Source organism: Convolutriloba macropyga, chromosome 2, assembly GCF_964194025.1.
Source record: "Convolutriloba macropyga chromosome 2, txConMacr16.3, whole genome shotgun sequence".
Classification (NCBI taxonomy): domain Eukaryota; kingdom Metazoa; phylum Xenacoelomorpha; order Acoela; family Convolutidae; genus Convolutriloba; species Convolutriloba macropyga.
The window spans coordinates 24,193,161-24,210,924 of NC_134469.1; the positions used below are offsets into that span (position 1 = coordinate 24,193,161).

General features: G+C 37.1%; 3 protein-coding genes across 4 annotated transcripts in view; 1 reads left to right on the forward strand and 2 right to left on the reverse strand.

Moving 5' to 3' along the window:
• Window positions 1-17,764, reverse strand: part of LOC142358495 (proteasome subunit alpha type-1-like) — a 209,505-nt gene that overhangs the window by 187,425 nt on the left and 4,316 nt on the right. The gene's annotated exons all lie outside the window — the stretch shown is intronic.
• Window positions 1-17,764, reverse strand: part of LOC142358464 (uncharacterized) — a 96,830-nt gene that overhangs the window by 35,152 nt on the left and 43,914 nt on the right. For both annotated transcript variants that reach the window (XM_075409861.1, XM_075409866.1), the window contains exons 10-14: window positions 17,297-17,543; window positions 17,043-17,139; window positions 6,450-6,514; window positions 6,266-6,376; window positions 241-293 (exon numbers count right to left, since the gene is read on the reverse strand). In XM_075409861.1, the coding sequence (XP_075265976.1) occupies window positions 241-293; window positions 6,266-6,376; window positions 6,450-6,514; window positions 17,043-17,139; window positions 17,297-17,543 (573 nt within the window). The remainder of the gene's footprint in view (window positions 1-240; window positions 294-6,265; window positions 6,377-6,449; window positions 6,515-17,042; window positions 17,140-17,296; window positions 17,544-17,764) is intronic.
• The window catches only part of LOC142358508 (large ribosomal subunit protein uL23m-like), a 486,669-nt gene continuing 472,667 nt past the window's right edge, over window positions 3,763-17,764 (forward strand). The window contains exon 1 of the mRNA XM_075409902.1: window positions 3,763-3,771. The gene's annotated coding sequence lies outside the window, so the exon portion shown is untranslated. The remainder of the gene's footprint in view (window positions 3,772-17,764) is intronic.

The following is a 17,764-nucleotide window of genomic DNA, read 5'->3' on the forward strand; positions in this document are numbered from 1 at the left end:
TCTATTTAGATATTTCGCTCTTTTATCTTGTATTGTGGATGCAAAATACGGGTTCAGAGCCTTTTATTGCAACAACTCATTTTTACACTTTGCACTCATTGTAATAATTTCAATGCCAGGAAAAGGTACATTCGAGTGGAAGGGTTTTCAGTAACCATTGGATTTCGAAAGTTTAAGTTATCATAGTAGCGTTTGGTCATCTAATCATGAATAAATGAAATTCCCCTTAGAGCAACTTACTCATTCTTGTCCAAGTTCCAGATCATAATTCTTCTGTCCCACCCACCTGACAACTGAAATCACAGACAACAAACTTATCATTACAGAGAAAACTCGCACCATCAACAATTATTTGAATACTGAGCAACACAGGTAGCAGAAAGATATAACAGCCACGATGACCAGACAATAGGTCGGAAAACAGTAAAAAATGAGATAGCAGATCGAAAAGTAACCTCGGACGCTTTGCTTTTTAACGACTGGCGAGGGGTTGGCATTGTCCATAGCTGCGGCTTAGGGAGGCTAGCTAAAGAGTATTTGAGGGGATGGGGTGGAGCGCGCAGTGGGGGATGAGAGGCAACAAGGGCAACTATCAATACCAATAAGCATAAGAGATGGTAACCAAGACTTATAGGAACGACGTTCAAATAGCGGGCATCTAAAATTGAGCTTTATGGGTTTATCCAGTTTCTATTTCTGACTTCAATTTTTTATTCTGACTCTGTTCATTTTGAATTGCTTTGCTGAGCAACTGATGTTCAAATTCACTTTTAGCAGAATGAGAGAAGAGAGAAACTAGCCTAGAGAAGTCAAAAAGATTTCACGCAAAATGCTGAAAAAGCGGCAAAATGGTACAGCTAAAAAGTTCGACGAAGTAAAAAAAATAGGAGCGCTATAATAGCCGGCTGAGGGCGGCTATTAATCAATTGGGGTGTTGGAGAACAAAACGTTCTGTTGGCCAAAATCAAATAACAAAACCGACTAATGTCGGGCAAATTGTTCTCAAACGACCCGCATTTGACAGTAGCTAGCCACGGTTTAGCGAGGCTAGCTTTAGCTTAAGTGAAGGGGCGTGAGGTGACCGGGGGCTAATGGGCGGGGGGTTGTGGTATTTTATTCTTCATGATACATCAATATTTTTACAGCATTAAAAAATTTCTAGTAAAAGACATGTTCCGATTGCGAATCACTTTTGCTACCTTACTGTATAGTAAACATCACGATCCCTCAGTTTAGAATATGATCATACTTTATATCTTAGTTAGTTTCGAAAAGTTTTTCCTTAATTCTTTCTCGATGAAATGCTCTTGAAAAAAACACAACAACAGTAATGCAACAACATAGCCGTCTGACGTCGGGAGAATTGCTCTCAAACATTTTCAGTGAATCGCATATTTGAAGACCAGCGAGCTGAAAGAAATAAAGAGCACTTAATGCCCGCTGGGCGCTACCTGTTTATCCTGTTTTTGAGGACGAAAAGTCAGATGGGTCAGACGAAAAACCAGTCAAGCGATAAATTGCATAAAAAGACCGACGACTAATATATTTGCTCGTTTTAGAGCAATTACCAACAAACAAGTACGCAAACCCAAGGCTGGAAAAAGGCCGAATAAAACCGACTAACCACGGACGAATTGCTCTCAATTTATAAAGAGGCACGCGTTAAAGAAACTAAAAGAAACTAAAATGCTGAATAGGTTTAGACCCGCGACCTCCAAGAAAAGAGTCCGCGACAGTAACCACTGAGCTATACCGGATATGGAAGTTCTTCTCTCAAAATCGGTTATATTTTAGTAACGACCTAATTTCTAAATGTTCGCAATTGAAAAAACAGAAAATAAGTCAACAAAGAAAAGTCACTCGCTAAGTGAAACCGAAAAATGAGCGGAGCGAAAAAAAAGCCCAAGCAAAAAACACATTTACAAAAATTGCATTAAAATTTGTACGCGATCAATCAAACAAACGGAATAAACTTTGAAAACTTCGTTTATGTAAAACAAAAACAAATCTGAGATAGAGGATCTGCCATTTTACCTCTCACTTGTGACTACTTGGTTTTTTATCATTCAAGTACATAGGCAACATTGGCTCGTTGACACACTTCGTGACTTAAATAGAAAAAGAAGCGATAGATATTGACAAATCTTTTCCAAGGTGTCAAAAAGAGATCTTATTATATTTGAATATATTTGATTATTATATTTGATATATGATATTACATTATATTTGATTCAGCTTCTAAACAGAACTTTTCAGCTTCTAAATAATGCAAGCCAGCAATCGCTCTAAAGAAGTTTGAAAATCTAATGCACCATGAACTAGTGACCAGGATTTATCGGTTTATCCCTTTTCTTTTGATTATCCCTCTTTTGACATCGACCGTATTCACTAAATTGCATTAATCAAAACATACCCGGCAGATTGCCGGAAAATAGCCGCCGTTGATTCCAATAAGCATGATTGGGATTGAAAGAACAGAAGATATTGAAAAAAAAAGATTTTTGTACAAAAACATTTTTTAAGTCCGATTTATTTTGATGGCATTTCGTAGTTGAAGATAACGTACTTCTGTTTCTTAGAGAGAGGCTACAGGGGCTACTATCAATACCAATAAGCATTAGAGATGGTAACTAAGACTTATAGGAACGACGTTCAAATAGCGGGCATCTAAAATTGGGCTTTATGGGTTTATCCCGTTTCTACTTCTGACTTCAATTTTTTATACTGACTTTGTTCATTTTGAATTGCTTTGCTGAGCAACTGATGTTCAAAATCACTTTTAGCAGAATGAGAGAAGAGAGAAACTAGTCTAGAGAAGTCAAAAAGATATCACGCAAAATGTTGAAAAAGCGGCAAAATGAGGTAAAGCGAAAAATTTTTTCATTCGACGAAGTAAAAAAAAGAAAAATAGGAGCGCTATAATAGCCGGCTGAGAAGATGAGGCGGCTATTAAAAAAGAAAGAATCAAAATCCATTTAGTTGAAACATTGAGTGAAACCAAAACGCGCGATCGAAAGGTAAAACGTGATCGCAACTTAAAAAAACATAGCAGGGAAGGTCGTAAAGATCAATCCAAAGAAAAGAAAAAACTAACGGCTTGACATAACATTCCTGCAGGAAACACCCAACTACGACAGTCATCAAAGACCACGACCGAATATGCGCAAAAATGAACAAAAAACGGAACAAATACATTTTTTTCAAGTCTGCTTTAGATCTAAGGTTCTAAGAGTAAAACTTGATTCCAACACTTGATTCAAAATAATGACAATACGTAACCGTTCAATGAGTATACAAAAGAAAAACCTTTTGGGAATCAATGACAGACAGCGCAAAAGAGGCAAGAACTAAAAATGAGCAAGAATTTGCAACAAACCAGAATTTTTCTGAAATTTAGCAACGTCGAAGTAAAAAAATACACATAACTACATGCCAAATCTAAAACCATAGCATACCAAAAAAAGCCCAAAGTCGAAAAAAATCTTTCACAGTCCTAATAGCTGAAAAAGTGACAATAGAACTACAGACTGAGTCATAAGCAATAGAAACGTGATGCCAGCTAAAAGATGAAACCAACAAATTGATTTATTGGTTTACTGAAACCTATAATAAACCATAATTACTTTGCAGTATAAGGCCTGTGAGAATTGCTATTTTAGAGACTAATTTACTGTGAGAATTGCAATTTTAGAGAAATAACTTTTATTTTTTTAAAAGGAAAGTGTCAAAATCACATAAATGATTGCTATTAATTCAATAAACTTATTAAATTCCCTTAATCCTCATTAGCAGCCGATGAAACCTGTCACTAATGATAAAACTGTCATCATATGAAATGATAAGACAAAATATTGAACCCAAATTCGCAAAAACTCTAATGAGTTTAGAAAACAAACAGTTAAAAAGTCACAGAAAACATTAGTTACGGATTGAAACAATTATTTCAAACAACTCATTATATCTCATAAGCTGAAACAATTATATCTCATAAGCTGCCGATGAGACCTGTTATTAATGAGATAAGGTGATAAGACAACTACAACAAATACCAGCAAACTCCAAAATTCAAACATGTTTGAGGCGAACAGCATTTAAGTTATAGAAAGCAAATATGATTTGAAAGAAATAAAATAACTTAGGAATCATTAGCAACCGATAAGATTTACCATTAACGAGACTAAGAGAACAGACAACAAAGTGAACAATAAAAACCGGCAAAACTAAAAAAAATTCGATTAAATTTCTTGAAAACAATTGTTAAAGTCATAACGTCAAATTTACAGAAAGCACCCGCTTTGAACTGTAACAACTTAATCAAGAAAATTGAACTCCGTTAGCAGCCAATAAAACCTGTCCGCAATGAGATTAAACGATCACAGAACAAAAAGGTACAAATAGCGATAACCAAAAACGCAGAAAAATTGTTGAGAAATAGTCTCAATGTCACGAAATCATTCGCTTTGACCTAAACCCATTAGTTAGTTTCATTTACTACTTGTAACAAATTAGCCCTGTCATTAAGGATGCTACGGGCAAAGACAACAGAAACAAAAAAGCAAATGTTTACAAATAATTTACGACAACAAATATTGTCAAAGTCATCAAAAAAAAACTTTAGCTGCACGTTGATGAATTCAAAAAATTTCAAATAGTCGCAGCAATTAAAACACATAAGTATCAGAGATGTCAAACTGACTAAAATCACTACTCTAGTTTGACATCTCATCGATGTGAAAAGGCCAAAAAAACTGAACAGATCTTAAAAAGGAGGCGCAACAAAACAACCCAAATACTTTGGAGATTCTGGAAAAAAGCGCCTAATAAGAGCCGCTCAGCCTTTGGTCAGGCCTCGCGCTTGTGGAGCTTGATATGAATCCATCAAAACCGAACATGAAACCAGTTTACCCAAAAACGGTCATGTTTATTTTCGGCTGAAAGCTTTATTTATGTGAAAGGATCTTTTCCGTTTGTGTCCCCCCAGGTTAGTGGGTGCATATTAATTGCACCATCAGACGCACGTTCCATATTTCTACATAAAGATGTACCATGTAATGACAAGTGCTCTGTAACTGGGGGAGCATAATGTATTGGGGGAGGGGCACGAACGGCAAAGATCCTTGCCAATGATTACATCCCATGGTTGAGATAAAAAATTATCAACCAAAAATAGCTGGTCAGAAAACAGCCGCCATATTTTCGTACAGACCAAAAAATTCTCTATTCATTGAAAGCTGATATGTTGTATTTTAATTAAGAATCTGTATAAGTTTTTGCTGCTTTTATTAGCTGCTCTCAAATGACCTTCATTTAGAGTGACACACATTCACTTGACCTTATCTATTTGAATTAAAGTAAAGAAAAAAGTCAATTTCAAAGTTAGCAAGTCATTTTTGAGAGCGAGATAAGTTACGTGTGACCAAAATTTAATCACGCGAATGAAAATCTCGCTCCACTAGGACTGAAAATTGACGTTATGCACCTACTTCAGTTGAAATTGCAAGAACGAATGAACAAAAGGCAAATTTAAAGTGATTGAGACGTCATATGGTCGCAACAAAAATCTTGACGACGCAATAAAAAACCAAGAGAAGGCCACTAATAGGCCCAGCTATCGCTGTGCGGCTATTAATCAGAAAAGAATGAAATTTTGCTGAGTCCTGATTGCCTAGATGCAAAAAGTCTACTTTTATAAACATCGACTTGTTTCCCTAGCGCCGACGCGCACGCCCTCGCGACCTGTGGAACTTGATATGAATCTATCCAAATCAAGCAACATAAACAGGTTATACGCTGTATTATAAGTGAGCGCTCAATTTGATTGGCTATTATGCCATTTGAATGATTTCTCTTTAACTCTACTGTCTTTCGCTCTATTGTCCTAGCACCAATAGTAACATAGAGGGACATTTCCCAAAGCTACGAGTTCATGAGTGAAGACCTCGCATAATTCTTTGCGAGATCTAAAAGATTACGCACTACAGAAAAATTTAGCAGGGTTGAAACAGTATTTAACGTGGTGGTGACAATAACGATTCCTTGGGGACGTTTTGTCTCTCTTTGCACGTGCTTTCGTTTTACAACTACGGTCGAACTTAAATTAAATTCAATCAAATTATTCGAATCAACGATTATTGGAATTAGCGATCAAATTTGGGGTCATTCCCATTATAGGCCCATCATTCCCATTATGGTATGTTTACCTTGATGGGAGGGGGCCTTACGTTATATGACAAATCGCTGTATGACACGAGGAAGTACAGCTTACCAGGTAAATATGTTGAAACCCCGAGATGACTACAAGAGATGTGACACAGCTGTGATGGCCAATGAACACGTTGCAACAAGAGAAGCCAGCAACCCGGTTCGTAATTGAATCCTGTATCAAATAACCAGATCAACAGAACTTTTTTCGATTCCGGAGAGATGCAGGATGAGGAAAAATAGCTTACTTCTGAAGGTGCACTTTGGACTCGTTTCAGCGATTTGACAGCTTTCTTATCGAACCCCCAAACATCTAAACGAAAACTACCTACTTTACTTAAAAAAATTTTTAAAACAAACGAATAACGTCGGGCAAATTGCTCTCAAACGACCGGTGATCGGTTGACTCCGTAAGTAGCTAGCCACGGTTTAGTGAGGCTTGCTGTAGCTTAATTGAATGGGCGAGAGGTGAGGGGTGCACCGAAGCCGGTGGGTGGGGGGTGACCGATGTGCAGGCCTGACCGATGTGCAGGGGTGGGGATTGGGGGGATGCGACTGCGGGGGGAGGGGGTGGGAAAATCAATTCCTAAGAACCGCCCTTCACACGATAAGTATAAGTCTCCAAAACAGTTTCTGTGAATCAGAGACTTGGAGACTAGTGAACTGAAAGGCTCTTTAAAACTTATTACCCACTGGGCGCTACCTCTTTATCCCGTTTATGAGGACAAAAATTCAAATGGGTAGGACAAAGAACCAGCCAAGCAAAAAAATCGCTTAAAAAAAGACGAACAGGATTAATATAATTGATACAAACTTCGTTCGAGAGCAATTAACAATGATTTCCTAAAGACTGCAGGTAAAGTCAAAAAAGATTTCTACTATAATTCAGCGTTGATGCAGATAATAGATGATGACATCACGCAACATAACAGCAACTGTAGTGCGGCATCAACAAGTAGAGAGAGAAAGAGGGAGAGAGAGAGAGAGAGAGAGATAGTGTGAGAGATAAAACGTGAACGAGAGAAAGAGAGAGGAGAGAAACCCCAACTGACAGAGAGAGAGAGAGAGAGAGAGAGAGAGAGAGAGAGAATTAGGAATATTTTCCATGATGAGATTCGGCTCTGCAACTTTTAGTATTTTAGCCTTGGTAGTAATTAAAACAAAAAAAAACTGGAAAAAGCTAAATTAGAAAAGTTTCCAGATTTCGCAGTGAAAAAATGTTCAAAACCATTTTTGGTCTCTAGAGTTCTGTCAAGTAACTCATCTGAAAGTCTTAAAAAACTCGCTGGCCAGTAAAGATAGCTATACTCCGAAAAGGACGAAAATATTCAAAAATTCTAAAAATCAAGATAGCAAAAATCTTCCAAACCATTTTGTCTCAGGAGACTAAACAGTATCCCTATTTCAAGCTTTAAATAGTTTCACTGACTCATAAAGATCCATAAACTTGAACATGATAATTTTCGGAAAATTTGGAAAAAATTAAATTTTATCAAAAAATCGTGATATTGGTATCTTCAGAACCATTTCAAGGTCTTAAGAGACCATCCAGTATCCCCATTACAAGCCTAATAATAGTATCCTTATAATAGCTTCACTGGCGCATAAAGATCCATACACTTGGAACATGATCATAATTCTCCGAAATTTGAAAATTTAAATTTTATCAAAAATTGCTAAAATTGGAGTCTTTAAAAAACTAATTACAATCCCATTAACTCTTGAAAACATGCAGCATCTTTTTATTGAGCCATGTAGGAGGACCCTGGCCCTTTAAAAAAGTCAAAAAAATATCCAAAAAAAACTGGAAAAAGTGCAAATATTTTTTTCAAAAATTGCTTAAATTCGGGATATTAAAATTTTGAAAAACATCCCATTACATCTAAAACAATGTAGTAACCTTATATCAAACCCTAGAGAAAGTTCCTTGGCTCCTGAGGCTGGAGAAAACAAAAAATGACAAAAATTCAAAAAAAGAAAAAAAAATTGCAAGTTTTACCAACAAATTGCAAAAATTTGTTAAAAAGTTGAAAATTATGGCCAAAAAAATTTTCAGTAAATTATTACGAAATTCTTAAGGAGGTTTTCTGGCCCCTGAAGCTAGAAAAATCTAAATGACAATATAAGTAAATTAAAAAGTTTGAAAAAATTGCAAGTTTTGTCAAAAAATGCTAAAATTCGTGATGCTTAAATTTGAAAACCATCTCATTACCACTAAAAACTATGCATAAACTTATTATTAAACCCTAGAAGAGGTTCCTTGACAAATAAGACTGAAAAATTAAGAAAATTATAAAATTTGCAAGTTTGGAGTACCAAATCATATAGCTCTCAAAATGGTCATAAAGAGTACTTATGTTTTGCAAAAGACCTTTAGCAACTTTAACCAGCTTCAATTTTAGACTGGTCCGGAAAAAATTCAAAAAATGACAAAAAAACACGAAAAATTACAACATTTTGGGGTCAAAAACTCCCAATAATGACCTTTTAACCTTAAACTACGGCCTTCCCAGTAGATTCACCACACTAAGCACTTGAAGGACTACTAAACGCGGCTAAGGGCCTCTAATGAAACTCAATGCATGCTGGGCGCTACCTGTTCATCCCTTTGTTGAGGACGAAAAGTCAAAGATGAGATCAATCAAACATAAGATGAATCAATCAATCGTGAGTTCGTTGTCGCCAACTGAATTTATCTATATTGGCCATCAAAAGTAACTCTTAGAGAAACCTTTCACGTTCAATCGGTCTCGAGGAATCTACTTACAGCAACCGTTGTCCGCCAAATCAATCCAGTAATAGAAAAAATGTTCGAAAAAACTAACATCTCTCTTGCGTGTTGAAAAACACTTACTATAATACACGTGAGCACGTTATAATGCTAGAAGTCTCGAGAACGACAGAACGAAAAGAGAATTGTAACAAGCAGATTAACCAAAATCATCCACGATTGATTTCCATGACCTCAATAAGAATTAAGGAGGAAAAGAGGTAACTTTTAAAAGATTAACGGGTTTTTCCCATTATATCCCCCAGCTTAGAGGTCATATAACCTTTATATGCGAAACATATCATGATGGGGGCCATAAAGCGAGAGATCCAAAATAAGTAGTAGAAATTATCAATAAGTACGGGCCATTTGGTTCGCAGTTGGTTGATAGTTTTAATTCTATTTATTAATAGGAGGATAAAATAATTGCTACCAATTATCATTACAACTGTTAACGGAAACTAAACAGGAAAGTTTTACACTGGGCACCTAAATCTGGCTTAAAGATTTTACCCTGGCAATGTTGATTTACTTTTTCAAAATTGTTTGCATTTACTTTAGATTTTTGTTTGACCAAAATGATCGTGCATTTATCGTTGACCAAAATGATCAGAGAATAAAACTAGCCCAGAGACGTCAAGCTTAAACAAAAATAGGACCGTCATGCGCCGTCAAGGAGGCTATGAGAAAAAGTCTACTAGAAAATAAAAAAAGAAATCAGAAAAGTCCATGCTAATCAAGAAAATAGAAACACCAACAAATTTTCATTTTTTATTCTCTAAAACTTTTTGGGGACAGTTTTACTGCTAGTTTTGAGTCCCAAAAAAACGACTAACCTCGGTTGAATGTAACTCAAACGAATGTTGAGTCGTTGACTTTCATTTTAGTCAGCTTAACCTTAAAGCCGCAATGAAGAGTACAATAGTATCAATGGTTTCTTTTTTTCGGGGGGGGGGGGATAGTTAGTGGAAATGGGTCGAAGCGGTCAGAGGAAAAACGATCAAGCAAAAAACCCGACGAAATATACGAAACATAACCGACTAAACGTCGGAAGAATTGCTCTCGAACAACTAGTGGGAACTCTAATCAATTGTAGCCTGCTTCAGTCGGGGAGGAGCCTAAATTGGACTAAGAAGTTCTATAGTGTGCTTCAAATAACCACATTAGAGGTTAACTTATACCACTATTAAGATTTAAATTAAAAAATGACACCAGTTTCGGCGTACTTTTCATTTGACTTTTAGTATTAAATTGCCGCCAATTGAGTTCAGCTAATTGAAATTGTGATTGAGAGATAAATTTAGACCACGCGAAACGCAAAAAGTCAAGGGCGTAAAAGTCACTCGAAAAGTCAAAATTGTCAAGCGAAAATTTTGCATAAAAAACATAGCCGGTAGAAAACCGGAAACGACTCGAATCTTCATGCAAAATAATCTCAACCCTAACTTGGACAAAATCTGAATATCGAAAAAAAAACACTAGAAATAACAAAAATAGTAGACCAATTTAACATAAAAAGCGTTAAAATTTTTTCAGTTCAGTGGTGTGGGTAGTTGCTGGTGGGGGCAGGTAGGTGGGGTGGGGTCAGGTACGTTGCGGGGGGGGGGGTGGTAGGTAGGTACGTGGGGGGGGGGGGGTAGATGGGTACGTGGGGGGGGTGGTAGGTACGTTGTGGGGGGGGGAGGGGGGGTGGGTAGGTACGTTGGGGGGGGGGGGGTAAGGTACTTGGGGGATGGGGGTAGTTTTTTTTTTGGGGGGGTGGTAGATAGTTAAATGGGATCAAATTTTCTCAAATTGACCTCTTCACCTTGAATTACAGACTGTTACCAATTGCTATACATTACAAACTAAGCTATTGTTAAAGTCCAATGATCGAAAACAGAAGTCAACAATCAAAAACGGAGGCAAAAGCTCGAATAGAGAGAAGTCAAAATTCAAGTCATGAACAAAATTGTTTTCTGCTAAAAAAACCTGTACAATCTCAATACTCGTCTTCGAGTCGTAAGAAACACAAACGTTTACAATAATTGCTATGAACTACGTTCAAGAGCAATTAAAAAGATCCAAATAGCTGCTACAAACTTTATATGAGCTCAATAAGAAATTTCCCTTTTAGCACCCCAAAATTTGTTAAGCATGTACTAAAGAGGTACGGAATTGATTGATTCCCATAACCATAATACGGATTTAAAAAAGAAATCAGAAAAGTCCATACTAATCTAGAAAATAGAAACACCAACAAATTTTCATTTTTTCTGAAAACTTTTTGGGGACAGTTTTACTGCTAGTTTTGAGTCCCAAAAAACGACTAACCTCGGTTGAATGTAACTCAAACGAATGTTGAGTCGTTGACTTTCATTTTAGTCAGCTTAACCTTAAAGCCGCAATGAAGAGTACAATAGTATCAATAGTTTCTTTTTTTCTGGGGGGAGGGATAGTTAGTGGAAATGGGTCGAAGCGGTCAGAGGAAAAACGATCAAGCAAAAAACCCGACGAAATATACGAAACATAACCGACTAAACGTCGGAAGAATTGCTCTCGAACGACTAGTGGGAACTCTAATCAATTGCAGCCTGCTTCAGTCGGGGAGGCGGGGGGAGGAGGGGGAAGCCTAAATGGGACTAAGAAGTTCTATAGTGGGCTTCAAATAACCACATTAGAGGTTAACATATACCACTATTAAGATTTAAAGTAAAAAATGACACCAGTTTCGGCGTACTTTTCATTTGACTTTCAGTATTAAATTGCCGCTAATTGAGTTCAGCTGCTTGAAATTGTGATTGAGAGAATTTTAGATCACGCGAAATGCAAAAAGTCAAGGGCGTAAGAGTCACTCGAAAAGTCAAAATTGTCAAGCGAAAATTTTGCATTAGAAAACATAGCCGGTAGAATACCGGAAACGACTCGAATCGTCACGCAAAATAATCTCAACCCTAACTTGGACAAAATCAGAATATCGAAAAAAAACACTAGAAATAACAAAAATAGTAGATCAATATAACATAAAAAGCGTTAAATTTTTTTCATTTCAGGGGTGTGGGTAGGTACGTTTGGGGGAGGGGGGGTAAGGTACGTGGCGGGTGGGGGTAGTTTTTTTTTTGGGGGGGGGGATAGGTAGATAAATGGGATCAAATTCTCAAATTGACCTCTTCACCTTGAATTACAGACTGTTACCGATTGCTATACATTACAAACTAAGCTATTGTTAAAGTCCAATGATCGAAAACAGAAGTCAACAATCAAAAACGGAGGCAAAAGCTCGAATAGAGAGAAGTCAAAATTCAAGTCATGAACAAAATTGTTTTCTGCTAAAAAAAACCTGTGGAATCTCAATACTCGTCTTCGAGTCGTAAAAAATACACACGTTTACAATAATTGCTATGAACTACGTTCAAGAGCAATTGAAAAGATCCAAATAGCTGCTACAAACTTTATATGAGCTCAATAAGAAATTTCCCTTTTAGCACCCCAAAATTTGTTAAGCATGTACTAAAGAGGTACGTAATTGATTGATTCTCATAACCATAATACGGATTTAAAAAAGAAATCAGAAAAGTCCATACTAATCAAGAAAATAGAAACACCAACAAATTTTCATTTTTTCTGAAAACTTTTTGGGGACAGTTTTACTGCTAGTTTTGAGTCCCAAAAAAACGACTAACCTCGGTTGAATGTAACTCAAACGAATGTTGAGTCGTTGACTTTCATTTTAGTCAGCTTAACCTTAAAGCCGCAATGAAGAGTACAATAGTATCAATAGTTTCTTTTTTTCTGGGGGGAGGGATAGTTAGTGGAAATGGGTCGAAGCGGTCAGAGGAAAAACGATCAAGCAAAAAACCCGACGAAATATACGAAACATAACCGACTAAACGTCGGAAGAATTGCTCTCGAACGACTAGTGGGAACTCTAATCAATTGCAGCCTGCTTCAGTCGGGGAGGCGGGGGGAGGAGGGGGAAGCCTAAATGGGACTAAGAAGTTCTATAGTGGGCTTCAAATAACCACATTAGAGGTTAACATATACCACTATTAAGATTTAAAGTAAAAAAATGACACCAGTTTCGGCGTACTTTTCATTTGACTTTCAGTATTAAATTGCCGCTAATTGAGTTCAGCTGCTTGAAAGTGTGACTGAGAGAGAATTTTAGATCACGCGAAATGCAAAAAGTCAAGGGCGTAAGAGTCACTCGAAAAGTCAAAATTGTCAAGCGAAAATTTTGCATAAAAAAACATAGCCGGTAGAATACCGGAAACGACTCGAATCCTCATGCAAAATAATCTCAACCCTAACTTGGACAAAATCAGAATATCGAAAAAAAACACTAGAAATAACAAAAATAGTAGATCAATATAACATAAAAAGCGTTAAAATTTTTTCATTTCAGGGGTGTGGGTAGGTACGTTTGGGGGAGGGGGGGGCTAAGGTACGTGGCGGGTGGGGGTAGTTTTTTTGGGGGGGGGATAGGTAGTTAAATGGGATCAAATTCTCAAATTGACCTCTTCACCTTGAATTACAGACTGTTACCAATTGCTATACATTACAAACTAAGCTATTGTTAAAGTCAACAATCAAAAACGGAGGTAAAAGCTCGAATAGAAAGAAGTCAAAATTCAATCCATGAACAAACTTGTTTTCTGCTTAAAAAACTCGTAGAATCTCAATACTCGTCTTCGAGTCGTAAAAAAGACACACACGTTTACAATAATTGCTATGAACTACGTTCCAAATAGACGTTCCAAAAAGATCCAAATAGCTGCTTTTAGCACCCCAAAAATTGTTAAGCACGTACTAAAGAGGTACGTAATTGATTGATTCTCATAACCATAATAGGGATTTAAAGAACACAAATTGATCGTTAAGAAGATCGATTGCTCTACAAATCACATTCTTTAAGTGGAAACTTTTTGATTTCCTTTCATAGTTAGACATATTCTTGTTTCATAATGAGAGGATACAGGCGCTAGCATCAATACCAAAAAATTATTAGAGATGGTAGCTAAAAACAAAGTTCAAGAATCGGGCATCTAAAATTGGGCTTTCAGGGTTTATACCGTCTTTTTTTATTTGGTTTTTCGGTATTAACTCGGTTTAACAGCTGAGCAACAGAAGAGTGAAACTAGCCCACTTCTTCCTCCTGCGTGACCAACATGACACTTCTCCAAATTTTCTTCAAAACTCATGAAAAAGTTTGAACACTGCCATAATACAATTCATCTTTGAACCGTAAAAAAAGGCCCGCTAAAATAGTCGGCTGAAAATCTAAGGGCGCCTTTTAACAACTTACAGCGACAAACGTTTAACCAATGAGCAAACGTATCCGCTCGAAATGACGGTATGACTACTCGAAAACTTTTGCTTTTTTTCTTTTGATAAATTGATCTCACTTTGAGTTAACAACCAAGACTAAAGAAAATTCCCTTCGTACCCTTAAGTTATGTCTCGTGTTGTATGTCAACTAGCCGAAAACATTTGAAAGTTCAATTAGCCGAAAAACTTTCAAGTGTTCTTTTAGCCTAAAATTTTTCTAATCAATTAGCCAGAAATTTTTTCGAGTGTCTAATAAGCCGAAAAAAATGATCAAGATAAACAGCTTTGTATGACCAGAAAAAAAAGCAAATTCTTTTTATTATTGGTGCAACCTCCCTCAGTCGAACAATAAGCAAACTGCGTGAACCTCAGTACTCTCGGGCAAAGAAAAATACTGTGCAGCATGAATTACGCGTTGAGTACTCATACGCAGACAAAGTAAATATCTGGCACCGCGTCGTAAATAATAGTTCAACGCCTCATCACAACAACAATCATAACCCGTTATCCGCAAAAGAGTTGATTGAGGAGCTTAATATTGTTAGGAACAAAATGAGCGCACTAGTCTACTGCCCCCGGCAAGGAGCTCCCGACATCTTCGCAGCACTTAAAACAGACCATTCCGCTGTAGTCCACGTTTTCTAGGATTTGCTTTCAAAACGCACAGCAAAGGACCCGGCAGTTAACGAGTTCACACAATTGCATCCACCATTTCCATGTCAAGTCCCTAACAATGGTAAGGTTCTACAGCTCTGACCTTAATCGCCTCATTAGGAAAACGCGTAAGAGACTGAACCAGCGACGTCCCCCACAATTCTTATTACCTTGTCTCACAAACGCAACACATAGCTTCGGAGCGGCTCGCATTGAGACACTAATAACCCTTTAAATGTATTCCCAAAAATTAAAATCTGGTAATTTACATTTACTGCACAAGTGTTCATTCTGATTGGTATTCAATTTAAAAGCTGTTCTAAGGATGGAAGCTCAAGTAACAAAATTGATTGAAAGAACATCTAAAGCCGAACTAATCGTAAACGAAGTTTACAGAGTCATAGATGAAGCTATTGAAGGCACTGCAAGAAAAGCGCGATTCGAAACCATGGTAGGCAAGGCCAAAGAGTGTTTGTCTAAAGCAATATCCAAAAATGACCCGTTGATAAAGTTAGCCGCACGAAACCCTAACAAAGTACAAATCACTTAGGACCTGCAACTCTGGTTGAAAGAAGCTAGCGAAACACAATAATTATATGGTAAGGCCGCGCCAGTAGATCGTGTCCCACACAGAACCAAAAAGTACCAGCAAAACTCAGCGAAAAGCGTCGAATAGAGGTTCGAAGACGGATTCGATGTCATCAAGTCAAAGATTCTCGTAAGTTTATATCAGAAAATAGTTCCGAAGCCTAAGGCAATTAGAGCTCACAAACGAGCGCGTTCGCGCACGACGCTGAGGTTGAATTTTCGGAACTATAATCCGCCTATACTTATTTACGACATCTTGCTGTTTCTGGAGGCATAAGATAAATAGTCGAATTATTGAGGTCTCCATACCTAAAAAACAAAAATCTTATATCTGTTTGATGCATGAAGTTGCATCTCCATACTTGAAAAAAGTCTTGCCAGTCATCTGCGGTGTCAGTTGTGGTTTTCAAATTATCAGAAGCGGTTTTATAAAATTGACCCAAAGTTAAATTAACTAAGTGGTAATTGGGCGTCAAAAATGTTTGCTCAGTATTTTGATCATTTTTTACCACACAGTAGCTTGCAGTTTATTCAAATAAATGTCAACACATGAGCAAAAACTGGAACAAGCGCACATAACTTCTTGAGGGAAGAAACCTCAAAAATGATTTTCTTGGGCAACAAAATTTTTGCTTCATATTACCAACTAAATTGGTCACTTGTAAATATTTGTAGTAGTAAACTGTCCGAATTAAATTAACAGCTGGTTTAAATTTTGACAGAAAAACATAGCCAGCAGATTGCCGGAAAATAGCCGCGACAGAACATTGTGGCCTTCCACGAAATTGAAACAAAGAAAAAAGATTCGAAGTCAAAAACTCTAATCGAAGACTCTAATGCTCAAGAATTAGGTCCTTTGGCAAATATGCCTTTGGCACTACTTCCTTTAGCACTACTGTAATGTTCATAAAATTTAAAGTTCATTAAGTGATTTCAGAAGTCATTTTTTGAGTAAGGTAAGTCACGCAATTGACCTAAAAGAAGAAAAATTGTCACGAACACAAATTTTAACAGCAAAGCAGTAGAAGTCGCTGAAATTGAAAAAATGAATGGTCGCAAGAATAATCGATGGAGACGACGAATTAAAAAAACCACGATGTCCCCAATAATAGCCGCTGTCGCTTCGTGGCTATTAAAGAGCAATATACATCAAGTAAAAGTTGAGAAGTCAAATCTCTCAAGCCAGGAAGAGAACATGCCATGAAACAAATGGTCAAGCAAAAAATTTGCACAAAAAGGCACGTTTACAAAAATTGCTTCAACATTGTCCGAGAGCAGTTAAACAGCAATATCTTTCAACTACTTTTCGTTTAATTTGAATTAAAAAAACAGGATTAAAAAGAGCAGCTACTATGAGCAGGGAGCTCTGCGTTTACAATTTCTACTGCTGAAATATTTTATTGTTGGATTTTCGACTTCGAGTTCTGTGACTCCCTCCCCCTTGTTTTTAACTAATCGACAGGCTCAAGTATTTCCACTGTGCTTGCAATAGGATAAGTTCAATAACCACATGAGCACTAACAAATGTTTCCATCTTCACAGGAGGAGAGCAGAATGTCCATCTCTTCCACAAACAGCTGCTTCAAGTGGCCCACGTGATGGTGTCGATGAACTTTCACCTGAAATATCATCACCATTTTATAAACCAATTTTCCCATTTCTTTTGATCACCTAACTTTCCCTTCAACCTGCGGGGCATAATTTGGCCAATATCGTCACGCATTAATTCTGTGATGCCCTGTGAAGAGGTCTAATTTAAGTGTTGCATTATCTTACCGATCGCTCTAGAGGTACATTCAGACCAGCATATGCGGACAGGATCCTCTTCTGTCGCTTCAAAACTACCTTTGGACTCTCTTCTTCGTCTGAGTCTTCATTCGAGTGCCCTCTCCCGTGGAGCATTGGAAAAGTACCACCAGAAGAGTCGTGGTAATTTGCACCGTGTGAAATTCCTAATTTTGCATTGCGACCTTGAGCCTCCACCAGCCGCCTCTGAGCATCTTTAGAAGAGAAGACGTCTTGGCTAAATCACCAGAAATTAAGCCAGTTTTATATAAACAAAAATTGAATAATAGGGATGCAAGAATCAGATAAAAAGGAGTTTATTTAAACATTAAAAATGATACAATCAGATGTACTAATGAATTAAAATTTAACCATATTCAATTTGACGGAGAAGCTTTGATAAGAGCGCTTTGAGCACAATGATCGAAAAATAAAACTAGGCTATGTGAATGATCGAAA